The 14786-nt window shown below is 38.6% G+C and overlaps 2 protein-coding genes and 1 pseudogene across 2 annotated transcripts; 1 reads left to right on the top strand and 2 right to left on the bottom strand.

Moving 5' to 3' along the window:
- Positions 1-6888: 6888 nt before the first annotated feature.
- LOC122668767 (putative mediator of RNA polymerase II transcription subunit 30) lies at positions 6889-7581 on the bottom strand. The gene has a single exon (XM_043865299.1). It carries the CDS (start codon positions 7579-7581, stop codon positions 6889-6891), a length of 693 nt encoding a protein of 230 aa, XP_043721234.1.
- Positions 7582-7966: 385 nt separating this feature from the next.
- Positions 7967-10667, bottom strand: LOC122668768 (annotated as a pseudogene).
- A 702-nt stretch (positions 10668-11369) lies between these two features.
- On the top strand, positions 11370-13742 carry LOC122668986 (cytokinin riboside 5'-monophosphate phosphoribohydrolase LOG8-like). Its single transcript, XM_043865595.1, has 7 exons — positions 11370-11520; positions 11948-12045; positions 12149-12179; positions 12669-12768; positions 12973-13043; positions 13151-13294; positions 13384-13742. The coding sequence occupies exons 1-7, from the start codon at positions 11410-11412 to the stop codon at positions 13474-13476; spliced, it is 648 nt and encodes a 215-aa protein (XP_043721530.1). The 5' UTR covers positions 11370-11409; the 3' UTR covers positions 13477-13742.
- Positions 13743-14786: the final 1044 nt, after the last annotated feature.

Here is a 14786-nt window from a genome sequence, read left to right on the forward strand (position 1 = left end):
CTTACAAAATTATCAACTCATTCTTTTAGTTAACAAAAATACATTCTTTTGGGTTTAGGTTTACAAAACAACCCAAACCAGTGTCCCTCCTCCTACTATGAACATTTTTTGACAGTTCTACCCCTACCTCCATAGCTTCAGCCTTCACTTCTCAAATCGCGTTTCTTCTACGAGACCACCCATACACCCTTGTTTCTCGCGGTGCCGGTTTGTATCTTGTGGCGGTGGTGCACAGAGAAGACGAGGGGTCGGGAGGGCCAGCCACAGCCCCTTCACCAGACATCAACTCTTTAGATCTAACCGACTCTGAACGCACCATTGAAGATGAAACTACAGATTTTAGGACCGCCGATCTAAGTTTTACCATATTTTAGGATCTCAGCATTGTGTTCTCTCTCTTGCTCTCTCTCTCTCTCTCTCTCTCTCTCTCTCCTTCAGCTCTAGATTAGATAGAAGACAATCCCAAACCAGTCAAATGCAGAAAGCGATGGGTTTAGGGAGAAAGTCGTATTCTTGGTGGCCAAAACCTGATAAATCTTTTAGAAAAAGGTTTCAAGCTTAAAAAACGCACTTAAAAAAAAAAAAATACCCCTAACAAAATCTACCGTGGATAACATAAATTGAAGATGAATTTGTAGAGAGAGAAATGATGGGTTTCGTGTCTTCGAGTTTTATTTTCTCATTGAGGTTGTGGATGAATTCATAGGAATCTTGCCTGTCCTTTTTGCAACATAAAACACCTATTGAGGATGAAACTCCAGCTCCTCTACACACTTGATTGTTCCCAGGAAGTGGTAAACTAAGAAGTGTTGGGGTTGATAAAACAACAATTCCAATATTCTCTTTGCAATGTGAGGAACGCACGGAAATGATATGTGCAAGATCAACTAAACACAAAAGAAAATAGACACACACAAAGAAGAGATGAGATTTATGTGGTTCGGCAAAAATCACCTACATCGACATAGTGTGATCCAATTTTCACTATAAATCAAAAGAAGAGAAAATAGTACAACTCTTGCGATTTGACACTCAAACCCAATCCCCCATGTACACCCTTCTCTCATCTCTCATTCACTCTCCATATCTTCACATTGGCTCCTTGCTTAGTCATTATGCACATGTTACACCAACATTGTACCTTTTGGACTCTTATTTGGATCCTCACAACTTAGCTTCTCACTTAGATTAACACTTGAATCAACACTACTTTTCTTTGATGGACATTTCTTTTCTTTTATAGGACTCCTCTATCGTGCTGTTTTCTCTGTCCTTAGAGAAAACCCATAAATTCTCTCTCCTCTACCTTGTTGTTTTATCTGTCCTTAGAAAAAATCCATTAACTCTCTTTCCTCTTATCTTGTTGGACAAGATTTAACTTTGTCTTTCTTTTGAGAAGACTCAGTAACTCTCTCTCCTCTAAGGAGTCTCGTGGAAAACTCCACTTTGCTTAATATATCCAACCTCTTCCACTCTATTGGAAGACTCTTCTTTCTTGAGGACTTCACCTCCTTGAAAAACCCCAACACTTGGAAGGCTCACCTCTTTCACTCTTTTGGAAGATCCAATCTTATTGAAGCCTCCACCCTTTCACTTACTTGGAAGACTCAATCTTGTGAAGACTCCACCTCCTCCACTAGCCCATCTAGACCATTGAACCGATTTCAACCGTTTTAGATAAAAGCCGTCAAACCCAACAATCTCCACCTTGGCTTTAATCATAGCTACCTTGAAGACTTATTGAAAAAATATTTTCAACCTTATTTTTCACCCTGCACATCTCTAGTACTAGTACTAGTCCTTCGAAAGATTGAACACTCATCATACCTGCCCTTCTAGTTCCATGACCACCGTCTTCACTATGGGGAGACATCCTCTTTCTCAAACTATGTTGTAGGAGTGCCCACTACACATTTCCTATCCTACAACATACAACTTTCCTTTGGCAATCTAAGGTGATTCCTTCAATTTTTTTCTTTTCAAGAAATTTCTTCCACTACTCTCAATAACACCGTGTTTTCTCACCATTGGTCCACTTCATTAACACAAACTGGATCGCCAATAATTGGTTCTGGTACCACTTATTGGGGTTGGAAAAATAACACTTCCAACATTCTCTTTATGATGTGAGAAACACATGGAAACGGTATGTACAAGATCAACAAACACAAGAAAATAGACACATATACAAAGAAGAGGTAAGAGAATTACGTGGTTCGGTAAAGACTGCCTACATCCACGGAGTGTGATCCAACTTTCACTATAAATTAAGAGAAGAGAAAATAGTACAACCTTTGCGATTTGACACCCAAACCTAAGCCCCCATGTACACCATTCTCTCATCTCTCATTTACTCTCCATATCTTCACCTTGGCTCCATGCTTAGCCCTTGTACACATGTTGCACCAACATTGTACCTCTTGGACTCTCACTTGGATCTTTACATCTTAGCTCCTCACTTGGATCAATATTTGAATCAACACTACTTTTCCTTGGTAGATACCTTTCTTCTTTTATAGGACTTCTCTACCTTATTGTTTTATGTATCATTGGAGAAAATCCACTAACTCTCTCTCCTATTATCTTGTTAAACAAATTTTACTTTTTCTCTCTTTAGAAAAAATCCACTAACTCTGTCTACTCTAAGGTGTCTCTGGGAAAACTCCACTTTGTTTAATATCTTCAACCTCTTCCACTCTTTTGGAAGACTCCACCATCTTAAGGACTCCTCTACCTTGTTGTTTTCTCTATCCTTAGAGAAAGCCCACTAACTCTCTCTCTTTTTATCTTTTTGAACAAGATTTCACTTTCTCTTTCGTTAGAGAAAACCCACTAACTCTCTCTCCTCCAAGGTGTCTTTAGGAAGACTCCACTTTGCTTAATATCTCTAACCTCTTCCACTCTCTTGGAAGACTCCACTATTTTGAGGACTCATCTATCTTTTTGTTTTTTTGTCCTTAGAGAAAACCCACTAAATCTCTCTTTTTACCTTTTTGAACAAGATTTCACTTTCTCTCTTTAAAGAAAACTCACTAACTCTCTCTCCTCTAAGGTATCTCTAGGAAGATTTCACTTTGCTTAATATCTCCAACCTCTTCCACTCGGTTGAAAGACCCCACCTTCTTGAGGACTCCTCTACCTTGTTGTTTTCTCTGTCCTTAGAGAAAATCCATTAACTCTCTCTCCTTATACCTTATTGAACAACATTTCACTTTCTCTCTCTTTAAAGAAAATCCACTAACTCTCTCTCTTTCAAGGAGTCTTATGGAAGACTCCACTTTACTTAATATATCTAACCTCTTCCACTCTAGTGGAAGACTCCACCTTCTTGAGGACTTCACCTCTTTGAAAAACTCTAACATTTGGAAGATTCACATCTTCCACTCTCTTAGAAGACCCAACCTTATTGAAACCTTCACCCTTTTACATACTTGGAAGACTCAACCTTATGAAGACTCCACCTTCTCCACTAGCCCATCTAGACCATTTAATCGAATCTTCAACCGTTCTGGATAAAAGCCACCAAACTCAACAATCTCCACCTTGGCTTTAACCATAGCTACTTTGAAGACTTGTTGAAAAAATATTTTCAACCTTATTCTTCACCCTGCACATTTCTAGTGCTAGTCCTTCGAAAGATTGAACACTCATTATACATGCCCATCTAGTCCTTCGACCACCGTCTTTGAGGAGACATCCACTTTCTCAAATCATGTTGTAGGAGTGCCCACCACACATTTTCTATTTTACAACATACAACCTTCTCTCGGCAATCCAAAGTGACTCCCTCAAATTTTTTTTTCAAGAAATTTTTTCCATTACTCTCAACAATACCATGCTTTCTCACCATCCGCCCACTTCATCAACCCAAATTTGTTCGCCAATCATCGACTCTGATACCACTTGTTGGTGTTGAAAAAACAACATTTCCAATATTTTCTTTGCGATGTGAGAAACGCACGAAAATGATATATGCAAGATCAATAAAACATCTTGTATTTTACGCGGTTCAACAAAGACTGCTTACATCCACGAAGTGTGATTCAACTTCTACTATGAATCAAGAGAATAGAAAATAGTACAACCTTTGTGATTTGACACCCAAACCCAAGCCCCCATGTACACCCATCTCTCATCTCTCATCTCTCATTCACTCTCCATATCTTCACCTTGGCTCCTTACTTAGTCCTTGTACACATGTTGCACCAACATTGTACCTCTTGGACTCTCACTTGGATCCTCACATCTTGGCTCCTTACTTGGATCGATACTTGAATCAACACTACTTTTCTTTGACAGACATCTCTCTTAATTTATAGGACTTCTCTATCTTGTTGTTTTCTGTGTCCTTGGAGAAAACCCACTAACTCTCTCTCCTCCAAGGTATCTCTAGGAAGAGTCCACTTTGTTTAATATCTCCAACCTCTTCCACTCTTTTGGAAGACTCCGCTTTCTTGAGGACTTATCTACATTGTTATTTTTTCTGTCCCTAGAGAAAACCCACTAACTCTTTCTCCTCCAAGGAGTCTCTTGGAAGACTCTACTTTGCTTAATATGTCCAATCTCTTCCACTTTCTTGTAGACTCCACCTTCTTGAGGGTTTCACCTCCTTGGAAAACTCGAACACTTGAAAGACTCACCTCTTCTACTCTCTTGGAAGACCCAACCTTATTGAAGCCTTCACCCTTCCCCTTACTTGGAAGACTCAACCTTGTGAAGACCCCATCTCCTACACTAGCTCATCTAGACCATTAAACCGAACCTTCAATCGATCTAGATAAAAGCCACCAAACCCAATACGGAGAGTCCAAACAGGGGAGTTAGAAGAGAATTTCATGAACATGGGTTCATTTTTTTTTGGTTTGGGTCCAATTTTTTCAATTGAGCTTCACTTTTGGCTAGATTTGTTGTCTAGTGGTGTTTTTTGTAGGAATTCTATATAGATGTCGAATCACAGTAGGTTTTATTTTTATTTTTATATTATTTATGCAATGAGATGTATTTCTATTGATGGTGCCGCATTTTATTGGACGAACATTTTGTTTTGGTAGTTTTTGGTTTTTTGGATACAGGTCAATCTTTAGTTGTAGAGATCTATAACATTGCAAGAGGCCTTCAACTTGCTCTTAGTTTGGGTTATCAAGTGAAAGAGCTTTGGTGCTGCGACAAGGAAATCCTCCATCTCCTTCCAAAACCATCTACTGCAGTTTGACCATGGAACCTTATGCTAGATCTTCTCACAATTTTAGAGGTCTTTTTGAAGCATCCATTATCTATGCTTTGCAAACCTTCTATTTTAGATTTTGTGAACTTATTTACTCACCATGCCTTATCCAAATGATAGACTTTTGTAATGGTTGGAAACAGTGTAGATCTCTCTATTTTCTCTTAATATATATATTTTTCTTTTCTATCAAAAAAAAAAAAAACCTTCCCATGCCCCCCTTAATTGGGGGTGAGGATTCTATCCCACATGACTGAATTGTCAATCCCCTCCCCTTGATAAAAAGAATGAAGATAAGGTGTTGGAAAAGAATTTGATTTTGAATCGGATTCCGATTCCCACTAGGAAAGCCCAACGGTAATTTGGTAAGTACCCCATCACTTAGTGTTAGGGTTTTCCACTATATATATAGATATGTTGTGAAAAACCCTGGTGCTGGCTCTCATAATTTGATTGAGATTTTCCATCTTCTCTAGTTTCATTTTCTATCAGTCTGTGATCAGGATTTTGACAAAAATTCAATTAATTGTGGAGGAGCTTGCATTTAAGGGAACGCAAAGTTGTACATGTGTATGTGAGTCATTGCAAAAAGGCTAAGATCGCGTGGAGACTTTGCGCTTGTGAAATTTCAGGTAACGATCGAAACCCTAAGTTTTGGTATGAGATTGAAATAGTTTATCCCATCGATTGCAACGATTCCAATTCACTTCCGCCGAATCGTACCTGCGATCCTAACAAAAGGGCTTATACAGGCATTTACAATCTTAAATTTTTTTTTTTTTTTCTAGTTTCTCTCTCTCTAAAAACCAGCAAGGGCTGGTGGAAGGTTTCCAATCATATACAACTTAAGAGTATCAAGAAGGCAGCACAAGAATAGATACACCATTCAACCAATCAGGGAGTGCTGATGGAGCCTTTTTGATGGTGTGTATTGCAAGCTTTGAATTAGATAAGATAAAAATGGGGTCTCATTTTGTGTCAATTTGTTGTAGGCCAACCCAGACTGTGATGAATGGCAGGGCCCAAGGGAGAACAAGCATGCCAAGATCCATTTCTAGACATGAAGAGGGACAAATCTTTGAATTTGGGGATTGTATATATTTGATTAGATATGCTCTCACTATAAATTTGGTAGATAGCAGGAACAGGGGTTCTTCTTCTTCTTCTTCTTCTTCTTCTTCGTTTCTTTGGAAAGCTAATGTGGTCATCAATCCAACCATTTGATAGATAGAGCTATGGGGCCTGTGGATCAACTAACCATTAATTTGTCAAATTTAATAACCCAAATTGCTGTGTTAAAGATTAGTTATGGCAAGTGGAGATATATGGTGGCCTAAGAAGACAAGAAGAGATCAGAAAATGCATTCACACAGGGATAGGCTTGTGTTCCTTTGCAATACAAAATCATTAATACTAAACACATTTGTTGTAAATGAGGCTTACACATGAAGAAAAGCATCCATGAAGCTCCAAACATTCCACACTGGATTCTCCATATGTTTGTGAGCCAGAAAGATCTTATCAACAAAAACTATGACTCAAAATGATTCATAAAGGCTGGTCTGCTTCCATGATTTGGATATTTTCAGTTAAAGGTGATGAAGATGATCATCCCATGCACCCACCTTGGACTGGGCAGTAGAAACACTTTTCCCTCATCTTCTTCAGGCAGGAATTCCATCTGGTAAGGAGAAAGAATTTGTCCGAGACACCGGCACGGACCGAGGAGTCCTCGCCGGGTAAGCAGAAATCCTGTTGCCCTTATCATCATAAATGATGGCATCCTCCTCGTCGGGGACTCTACACTTCTCTCCTAGAATTATAGTCTTTGTCCATAATGAATCCTCTGCTTTCGTTTCCTCTTGTTTCTGCTGTTGGTTTTCTTCCTTTCGGGCTTTATATTTTGACATGGCACTACTACCTGGTAACCTCACGCTTAAGCTCTTGATCATCTTTGCCTTCGACACTACACTGTTGCTGCTCTTGGAAATAGCTGTTGCCGTGGGTCTCTCCTTTGAATTCTCTTGTGCCAATGGAGCTGTGGCTACCACTTCTTCTGTTGTAATTGTTTCTAGGGGTGGTTGTGGTGGTTCTGTACCTGTGGTTGTTGTTGTTGTTGTAGTGGTGGTGGTGGTGGTCATCGTCGTCGTCGTCATCACTACATGCTGGGTGTTGTGCTGCTCTGTTTTAGGTGAAGATGAAGGCGAGGGATGTTGTGGTTGTATGGTTTTTCTTGATTTAACACCACAAAGAGCTGCAACTATGGCTACAATTGCAGCTACCCATGCTGCTAGAACAGAGAGAGAAAGTGTAGGATGGATTAAAGGATCCATTTCTGAGGGAATCATTCTTGCCATTGTTGCCTTGTGTGGGTCGAACACTTGAAGATCGGCCTTTCTTTCTTTCTTTCTCTGTCTGCTTTTCTGGGTGTTTTGAGGTTCTTTGATTGATTGATAATTTGCAAGAGAAGCTGCAGATTTCGATCATGAAAAGGGGTCTTCTTCTGGTTTGATTCTGTTTCTCTCAGCAATTCAGTGTCCGAAACAGAATGCCTGGTTTGAGGAGTGGAAATTGGGAAGAAGAGGTGAGAGAGAGAGATTGACAGACTAGCTTATTTTCTTTTCTAGGTAAATCTCCGGTGTGAGGGATTGAGTTAGTTACTTCCAAACTAAAAATACCAGTTTACAGGAATTTTAGTTTTGAAACAAAGAAACAAAGAAACAAAGAAAGTGGTTCTCTCCTTCACCCCTGCAACAACAAGGATAACAATGGATTTTAATGGGCTGAAAAAGAAAGGAAGAAAGAAACAAGTTCCATGGATGGATGAATCAAATTTATTGGATTTACTCATTGTGCCTGTGCTCTTGTGATTCTAGTGAAATAGAGCAATCAAAGTTCAGGATCCTTCCATTAAATCTAAAATTCTAAAAAGAGAACAAAACAAGTCATTTGCTTCACCATGAAGCCGTGAACAGTGAACCCTTAAATAATCCATAAATTCTGATATTCATACTGAAGGTTCGGGATCATGTGTATACAAATTTCACAAGACCTCGCCCTTAAAGGCTCCGTTTGATTGCAAGGGAGTATTAAGGGAAGGGAAGGAAACTTTTCAAACCTAAAACATAAATTTTTTAAATTTCTTATCATATTGATACATTTTACATGTAATTTTTATTTTATATTTTAAATTAAAAGGAATTGGATGCAAATAAATATTTAATAATCAAGATTTGAAGTTAGTGATATTGTCACATGGGGTAATGATTTCAAATATATTTTTTTTAAATTTGAAATAACTTCCCTTCCCTTTAATTTCCTTTGCAACCAAACGAAACCTAAGAGTATCTTGTAAGGTGAAAGAACCATGGTTCTAAGTATCGGTATCGAATCGCTATTGGGGCAACCGTATCAGTTTTGGACCTTGTTGATATCAATACCTAATCGATATTGGTGCGGTTGCACGGATTGGGTCTGGTATCGGATTGTAACGTGTTATTACCTGTTTCAATGATACTCTATCCCAATTTTTAAACACGATTTCCAATAAATCCCAACCCAAATTGAAATCCCAATTCCTAAGTTTCTTAGTCAGTTTTCTCCCGAGTCTTGAGTCTTGTGGTGACAAGTTGACAGGTTTCATGGTTTTTTTTTGTTTTATAAATCATATCATGTAATATAATAATGTAAAGTATTCATGAATACAAATAAATTTATACAGTAAAAATGTATTGATGTGACTCACACAAATGTCTTGTCAGAAATCCAACTGGCCTTGGTTCCTCTTTTGTTACAGAGCTCCAACACTGAAGAAAACAGTGAGGCTTGGTAAGTTAAGGGTTGCGATATTTTTGTATTTTAGTTAAAATTGAGCCATTTAGCCAAACTAAGCCACATAAATATAAACATGGTCAAGTAAAAGGAAAATTACTTTAGCTTGTCCCTATTTCCAGATTACTCAAAAGAGAGATTCAAGGGTGTAAAAAGAGCAAGATATGTTGTAGTCAACTCAGTTACAAACAGAATAAGCCAAAAAGAAGTTGTTGGGTTGGGTTAATTTTTTATGGGAGAATGTTCTCTGTGCCACAGCGGAGACTGCGCCCAAACACATAGGCAATTTGTGCAAGGGGTAGAGTGGTCATTACACCTACCCCATATGCCTGGGCACAGTAGCAGCACAGAGAATAGCGTCCCATTTTCTTTTTAGGGTCTTTTACAATTACCATCCCAAAATTTTTATTATCTATTATTTTCCCCCCCAAAAAAAAAAACTTTCAAACAACTGTTACCCCCCTCTGATGCATACTAACCACTAACTGATCCCCACCGTTACATTTCCGTAATGGTGAGGGTTAGCCGTGACAGTGTGCCATTGTCACGAATTTTCTAGGATCAAAATGCCCTTTTGGGGTGATAATTGTAAAAGAAAAAAAATCTTCTCCTTCTCCTTCTTCTTCTTCCTCCTCTACAACCCCAAAATGTGGCTGCCATCAAACCAAAATAAAAAACGTTGGATGGAATGAAACAATGCCACGAAGTCTCTCCACCTTGCATCCACATTTGCTTCTCTCTCTCTATCCCTGTAACTCGCTCCTCACTCGGTCTCTGCTTCAATAACCCATAGAGCAAACAAGCAAAATCACAATGTAACCCTTCGTCTCTTGAGATCAACTCGCTCGAGAAGGTCAAACCAGGCATCAACCCTCGCTTCTTGAGCCAAAAGATTGAACAGAAACTCCTCGAGAAGAAGATCCCTTCAACACAAGCAAAGGCTATTATACGTTCTGCAAACGATTCTGAACCGTTGATCCACCGAAGAGCCCATTTGGCTTTCTTCTTCATGCAAGGAACTGTCTCGATTGCACGAAACAAACGATCTTTCTCTAAAGAATCCTTGATGTAGGTTTCAAGTAAAAGACTGTACATTTCAGAGTGGATGTTCTCGATTGCGATCTGAAAACCATAGAAAGCACGAGCTTCAGCTACTTGAACTTCCTTCATGAACCGACCAGCGAGGTTTTCAAGGACGATTCCGTCTGAGGCAGCAAAGAAGGCGAGAAGTGAGTGATGAAATGTTTCTCGTCGAGGGTTAGGGTTTCATTCCGGTGACGGAGATCTTGGGACAGATCAACCTCTTCTGCGGTCCAGAAGGAGGCTTCAGCTTTCTTGTACATTTCCCAGATTTTAGGGTAATGGATTGGGAACATACAGAATCGATCTGGGTTTGGGGCCAGAAGGGGTTCTTCGAGGATTGAAGGCATTTTTGGTTGCAGAGAGGATGGAGAGAGGGTAATGGAGACTTAAATTTTCTGGGGTTTGGATTTGAGTTGCAGAGATGGAGGGATTGTGATGAGATTTTTATAGGGAGAATTAGGCGGGGGATTTGAATTTGTTTTTTTGAGAGAAAGCTTGCGAGAGAATGAACTTTACAAAGGGAGGGATTTGAAATTTTTTTAGGAGAAGCTTGAGGGATCAGATGTTTACTGATGATCCTTTTATAGGTGGAGACTTCGCGGCGTGGTTTCATTCTATCCAAGGTTTTTGATTTTGGTTTGATGGCAGCCACATTTTGGGGTTGCAGAGGAGGAGGAAGAAGGAGGAGAAGAAGGAGGAGGAGGAGGAGGACGGTGATGGTTTTTTTTTTTTTTTTTTTTTACAATTATCACCTCAAAAGGATATTTTGGTCCTAAAAAATTCGTGACAACGACACACTATCATGACTAACCCCCACCGTTACGAAAATGTAATGGTAGGGGTCAGTTAGTGGTTAGTATGCATCAGAGGGGGTAACATTTGTTTGAAAGTTTTTGGAAGGATAACAGTACGTAGTAAAGATTTTGAGAAGGTAATGGTAAAAAACCCTTCTTTTTAATATTGAGGCCGACAGAGAGACGTTGATAAGAAAGGAAGTGGTGAATGTGGGCGGCTCGTGTTCCCTTTTTCCTCGCAAAATATAATAAAAAGAAAGAGACTCCAATATATGATACGATTCTTCTGACTCAAGAGGAATTAGAATTGTCTTTGAGCATTGAAGGGTTGGTTTCGTATTCATTCTTCTTTCAGTCTTCACTTCCTTTTGCTTTGGTTTACTTTTTCTTCTTTTTTTTTATGAAGATTTTGTCGTTTGAAAACCAGGTAACCATCTCATGGGTTGTATTTGAATGAAAGCTTTTGAAATCCTGTAAATGGAAGGCAATACACAAAGCAAATTCAAGAGAGTCTGTGTCTTCTGTGGTAGCAACTCTGGCAACAGAAAAGTCTTTAGCGATGCTGCTCTTGAATTAGGAAATGAACTGGTTAATTTCTCCCTTCTTTTTCTTTTCTCCATGGAAGAATATTCATCAGATTGACATTGCTATGTTTCGTCGAGTGGGTTTCTATTTTCTTCCCCACTTCATGGATTTGTTTATGCATTCCTGATTGATTTTGACGACCTGAGAGACGGTTATTTGCTCTGTTTTACTTTCTCCTTCTCATTTCTTAGAATGCGACTGTTGGGTTGTAGGAGTTATTCCTGATTGGTTTGATTATTTCATTTTAATAGATGTAAGATTGCAATAGCTTTAGAACTTCAATGGGTTTTCATCTTTCCTTTCCTAGAATGTGATTCTTGGGGGTGTTGGAAATAGTTATTCAGATTGGTTTGATTATTTCATTTTATTCGATTTAGGATTGAAATATCTTTAATGGGTTTTCGTTGAATTTTATGGGCATGGATAACAGGTGAATAGGAGGTTAGATTTGGTTTATGGAGGAGGCAGTGTTGGGTTGATGGGTTTGATTTCTCAGAGAGTTTATGATGGAGGTTGCCATGTTCTTGGGTAAGTAGATTAATCAATCAGTCAGTAATTCAATCAATGGATTTCTGCTCTTCTTGGTTATTAATTTCTCTCTATGTGTGTCTGTTTTAACACTTCTATGTAGGGTCATTCCAACACCACTCTTGCCGCTTGAGGTATTTGTGATCTTATCTTATCTTATCCTTCTCTGATTGTCACTTGTTTGGTATCTGTTAAACTGCCATACTTTCTTTCTTGGAAACCTTCATAGACTAATATAAGGGGATCTAGTTTAGTTCTTCCGATGCAAGTCATCACTGTCAAGTTCATTAAAACTGAAAGAATCCATTGTAAAGCTCCTCTACTACTTTGAAAACGAGAAATCGAAATCATAGAGCTTCTTGTTACAACTGTTCTTTAAGACTTGGTATAAAATACATTTTTGTGAATCAGCATTTATAAAAGCTAATCTTTATCATTGGCACTACAATGCAATGCAATTTTATTTATTAATTTTAAGTTAAAACTCAGAGCACATTGATCCTTATATTTGTTGGTCTTTAAGAGAAGTAAGGGTTCAATCTTCAGAGCAATGAGAAGCTTTCATTTGACTAATTGAGATAGTTTTTGAGGTAGTAATTTGGATTATATCAAGTCCTTGACAGATATCTGGAGAAACAGTGGGAGAAGTGAAAACTGTTTCAGACATGCATGAGCGTAAAGCTGAGATGGCTCGACAAGCAGATGCCTTTATTGCTCTTCCTGGTAAGTAACCAAAGAGTTCTTGTCGTTTGAAATGTAAATGTTAAGGTGAAAGTGAACTGTTTAAGGCTATGATTTTTCTTCTCTTTTGGCAATAATGTGTGCAGTTTGATCTCCTTGGAATGTAAAAAAATATATATAGTTCTCCTTCCAGATACATTTATATAATTTTCTGAATTTTCTTGATAATATATTGAACTAATATAGGGGGATATGGAACCATGGAAGAGTTGCTGGAGATGATAACATGGTCACAGCTTGGAATTCACAATAAACCAGTAGGGTTCCAACCTTTTGTATCAAGAACATTTTGGATTGGGTTGGGAGGGAGTGTTAAGGTTGATAAAACTAATTATTGTTATGATTTGGTAATATGTATGGACAGGTTGGCTTATTAAATGTTGATGGCTACTACAATTCTTTGCTTGCATTATTTGACAATGGTGTTCAGGAAGGTTTCATTAAACCGGCTGCTCAGCATATAGTTGTATCAGCTCCAAATGCGAAGGAACTACTAGTAAGAATGGAGGTGATTTAACTGACCTACTTGCATTTCTTAAAATGATTTTATCTCAGTAATGCATCTTAATTTTGATTCTTCTGCTTTTTAACTTGCAGCAATATATTCCAATCCACGAACATGTTGCTCCGCATAGTAGCTGGCAGATGGAACAGTTGGGAGGTTACTCAAAGCCACTAAATCCACCATGACATACTTCTTGGTGGGTGATCTTCCATCACTATTTTGATGTGATTCTTTCTTTTTCCATTTGTGTATAAGAATTTATCCAAATGGAATTGCATTTCTACTGCAAATCGAACTTAATAGGATTTGCCACATACTATTGATTTTCATCACTGAGGATGGTCAGTAGGGACTCTATTCTCTAGTCTTATAGGCTGTAGCCACTCATAATGGGTGAAGATTTCATAAGCATAACCTTCCAGTATGTGGTGGAGATGTTTCTGTGATGCAATAGCTGAATTTTGACCTAGTGTTATTGCAAAAATAGGCAGGGACTACGTGGATGAATCAGGTACAAGTGAGTGCAGATCGGTCGCTGTGAATGATCCACTGTGAGTCAAAATGGCCAGGCTCATACTTTGCACACTAAGTAATGCAGAGTTTGAGACTTGCCTAGTTTCAAGGTTGTAGGAGTATATGCTTGAGGACAAGTTTTTTGAGTGACAAATGTCGGCGCAACATTGGTGATTGATTTCCTGAGATTTGAACTAGTGGCTACTGAGCATAGAATATTACCAAGCACCCAATTTGTCCAAAATCTGAGGAGCCTTATGATCTGTCTCTTTTGGAAATTTCAGTTTGTTTTCATGGCTTTTGCAGGTCTGATTTGTCTTTTGAGAAGGTTGCTAACCTGCCACTCACATGGAGGTTTATAGAAATCTGTCCTTGGTAGGGGTCCTAAAACAACCATTTTTTGTTGGTACTAAACATTGTCAAGTTTGTTACTTAAAAAGCTGTCAATGGAAGTTTGTTCTATTGCTCATGTAAAACAGTTATAGTGGGCCTCCTGGTCTGATAATTAAAGACAGCAAAAGATAGAGACAGGAGAGTGAGAGCAGTAGCTTTTAGTTCATGTGACTCTTTTGCTGAATCTCTCAAATGAGATATTGAAATGGGTGAAGCCAAGCATAAAAAGCTGGTGACTTTAGTATTGCTACTTTGGAAAGAAACCCTGAGTACTTGCGTAAGAGATTAGCTACCTCACGTTCATCAGTGGTCATTGTTGACAGCGGCATTGGCGTCTGCACTCCCACCCCCCACAGAAAACTTTTCACCATTTCCTTTTTCCTTCTGAACGGAAAAGGAGGTTAAGTTTTGGATGATATTAAGTCACCATTCTTGTAGGAAAAACTTCCTTAGTCATATATATTACTCTTTTAAATCGAATTAAAATGGTTTGGTTACTGAATTGAATTAGAACGGTTCGGTTACGATTTCAAGAATGTGAACCAAATGCAATGCAATTCGATTTTGGTTCTTTGTTTGCCTTCTTGAA

This window comes from Telopea speciosissima, chromosome 7 (genome assembly GCF_018873765.1).
Source record: "Telopea speciosissima isolate NSW1024214 ecotype Mountain lineage chromosome 7, Tspe_v1, whole genome shotgun sequence".
NCBI classification, from domain to species: Eukaryota; Viridiplantae; Streptophyta; class Magnoliopsida; order Proteales; family Proteaceae; genus Telopea; species Telopea speciosissima.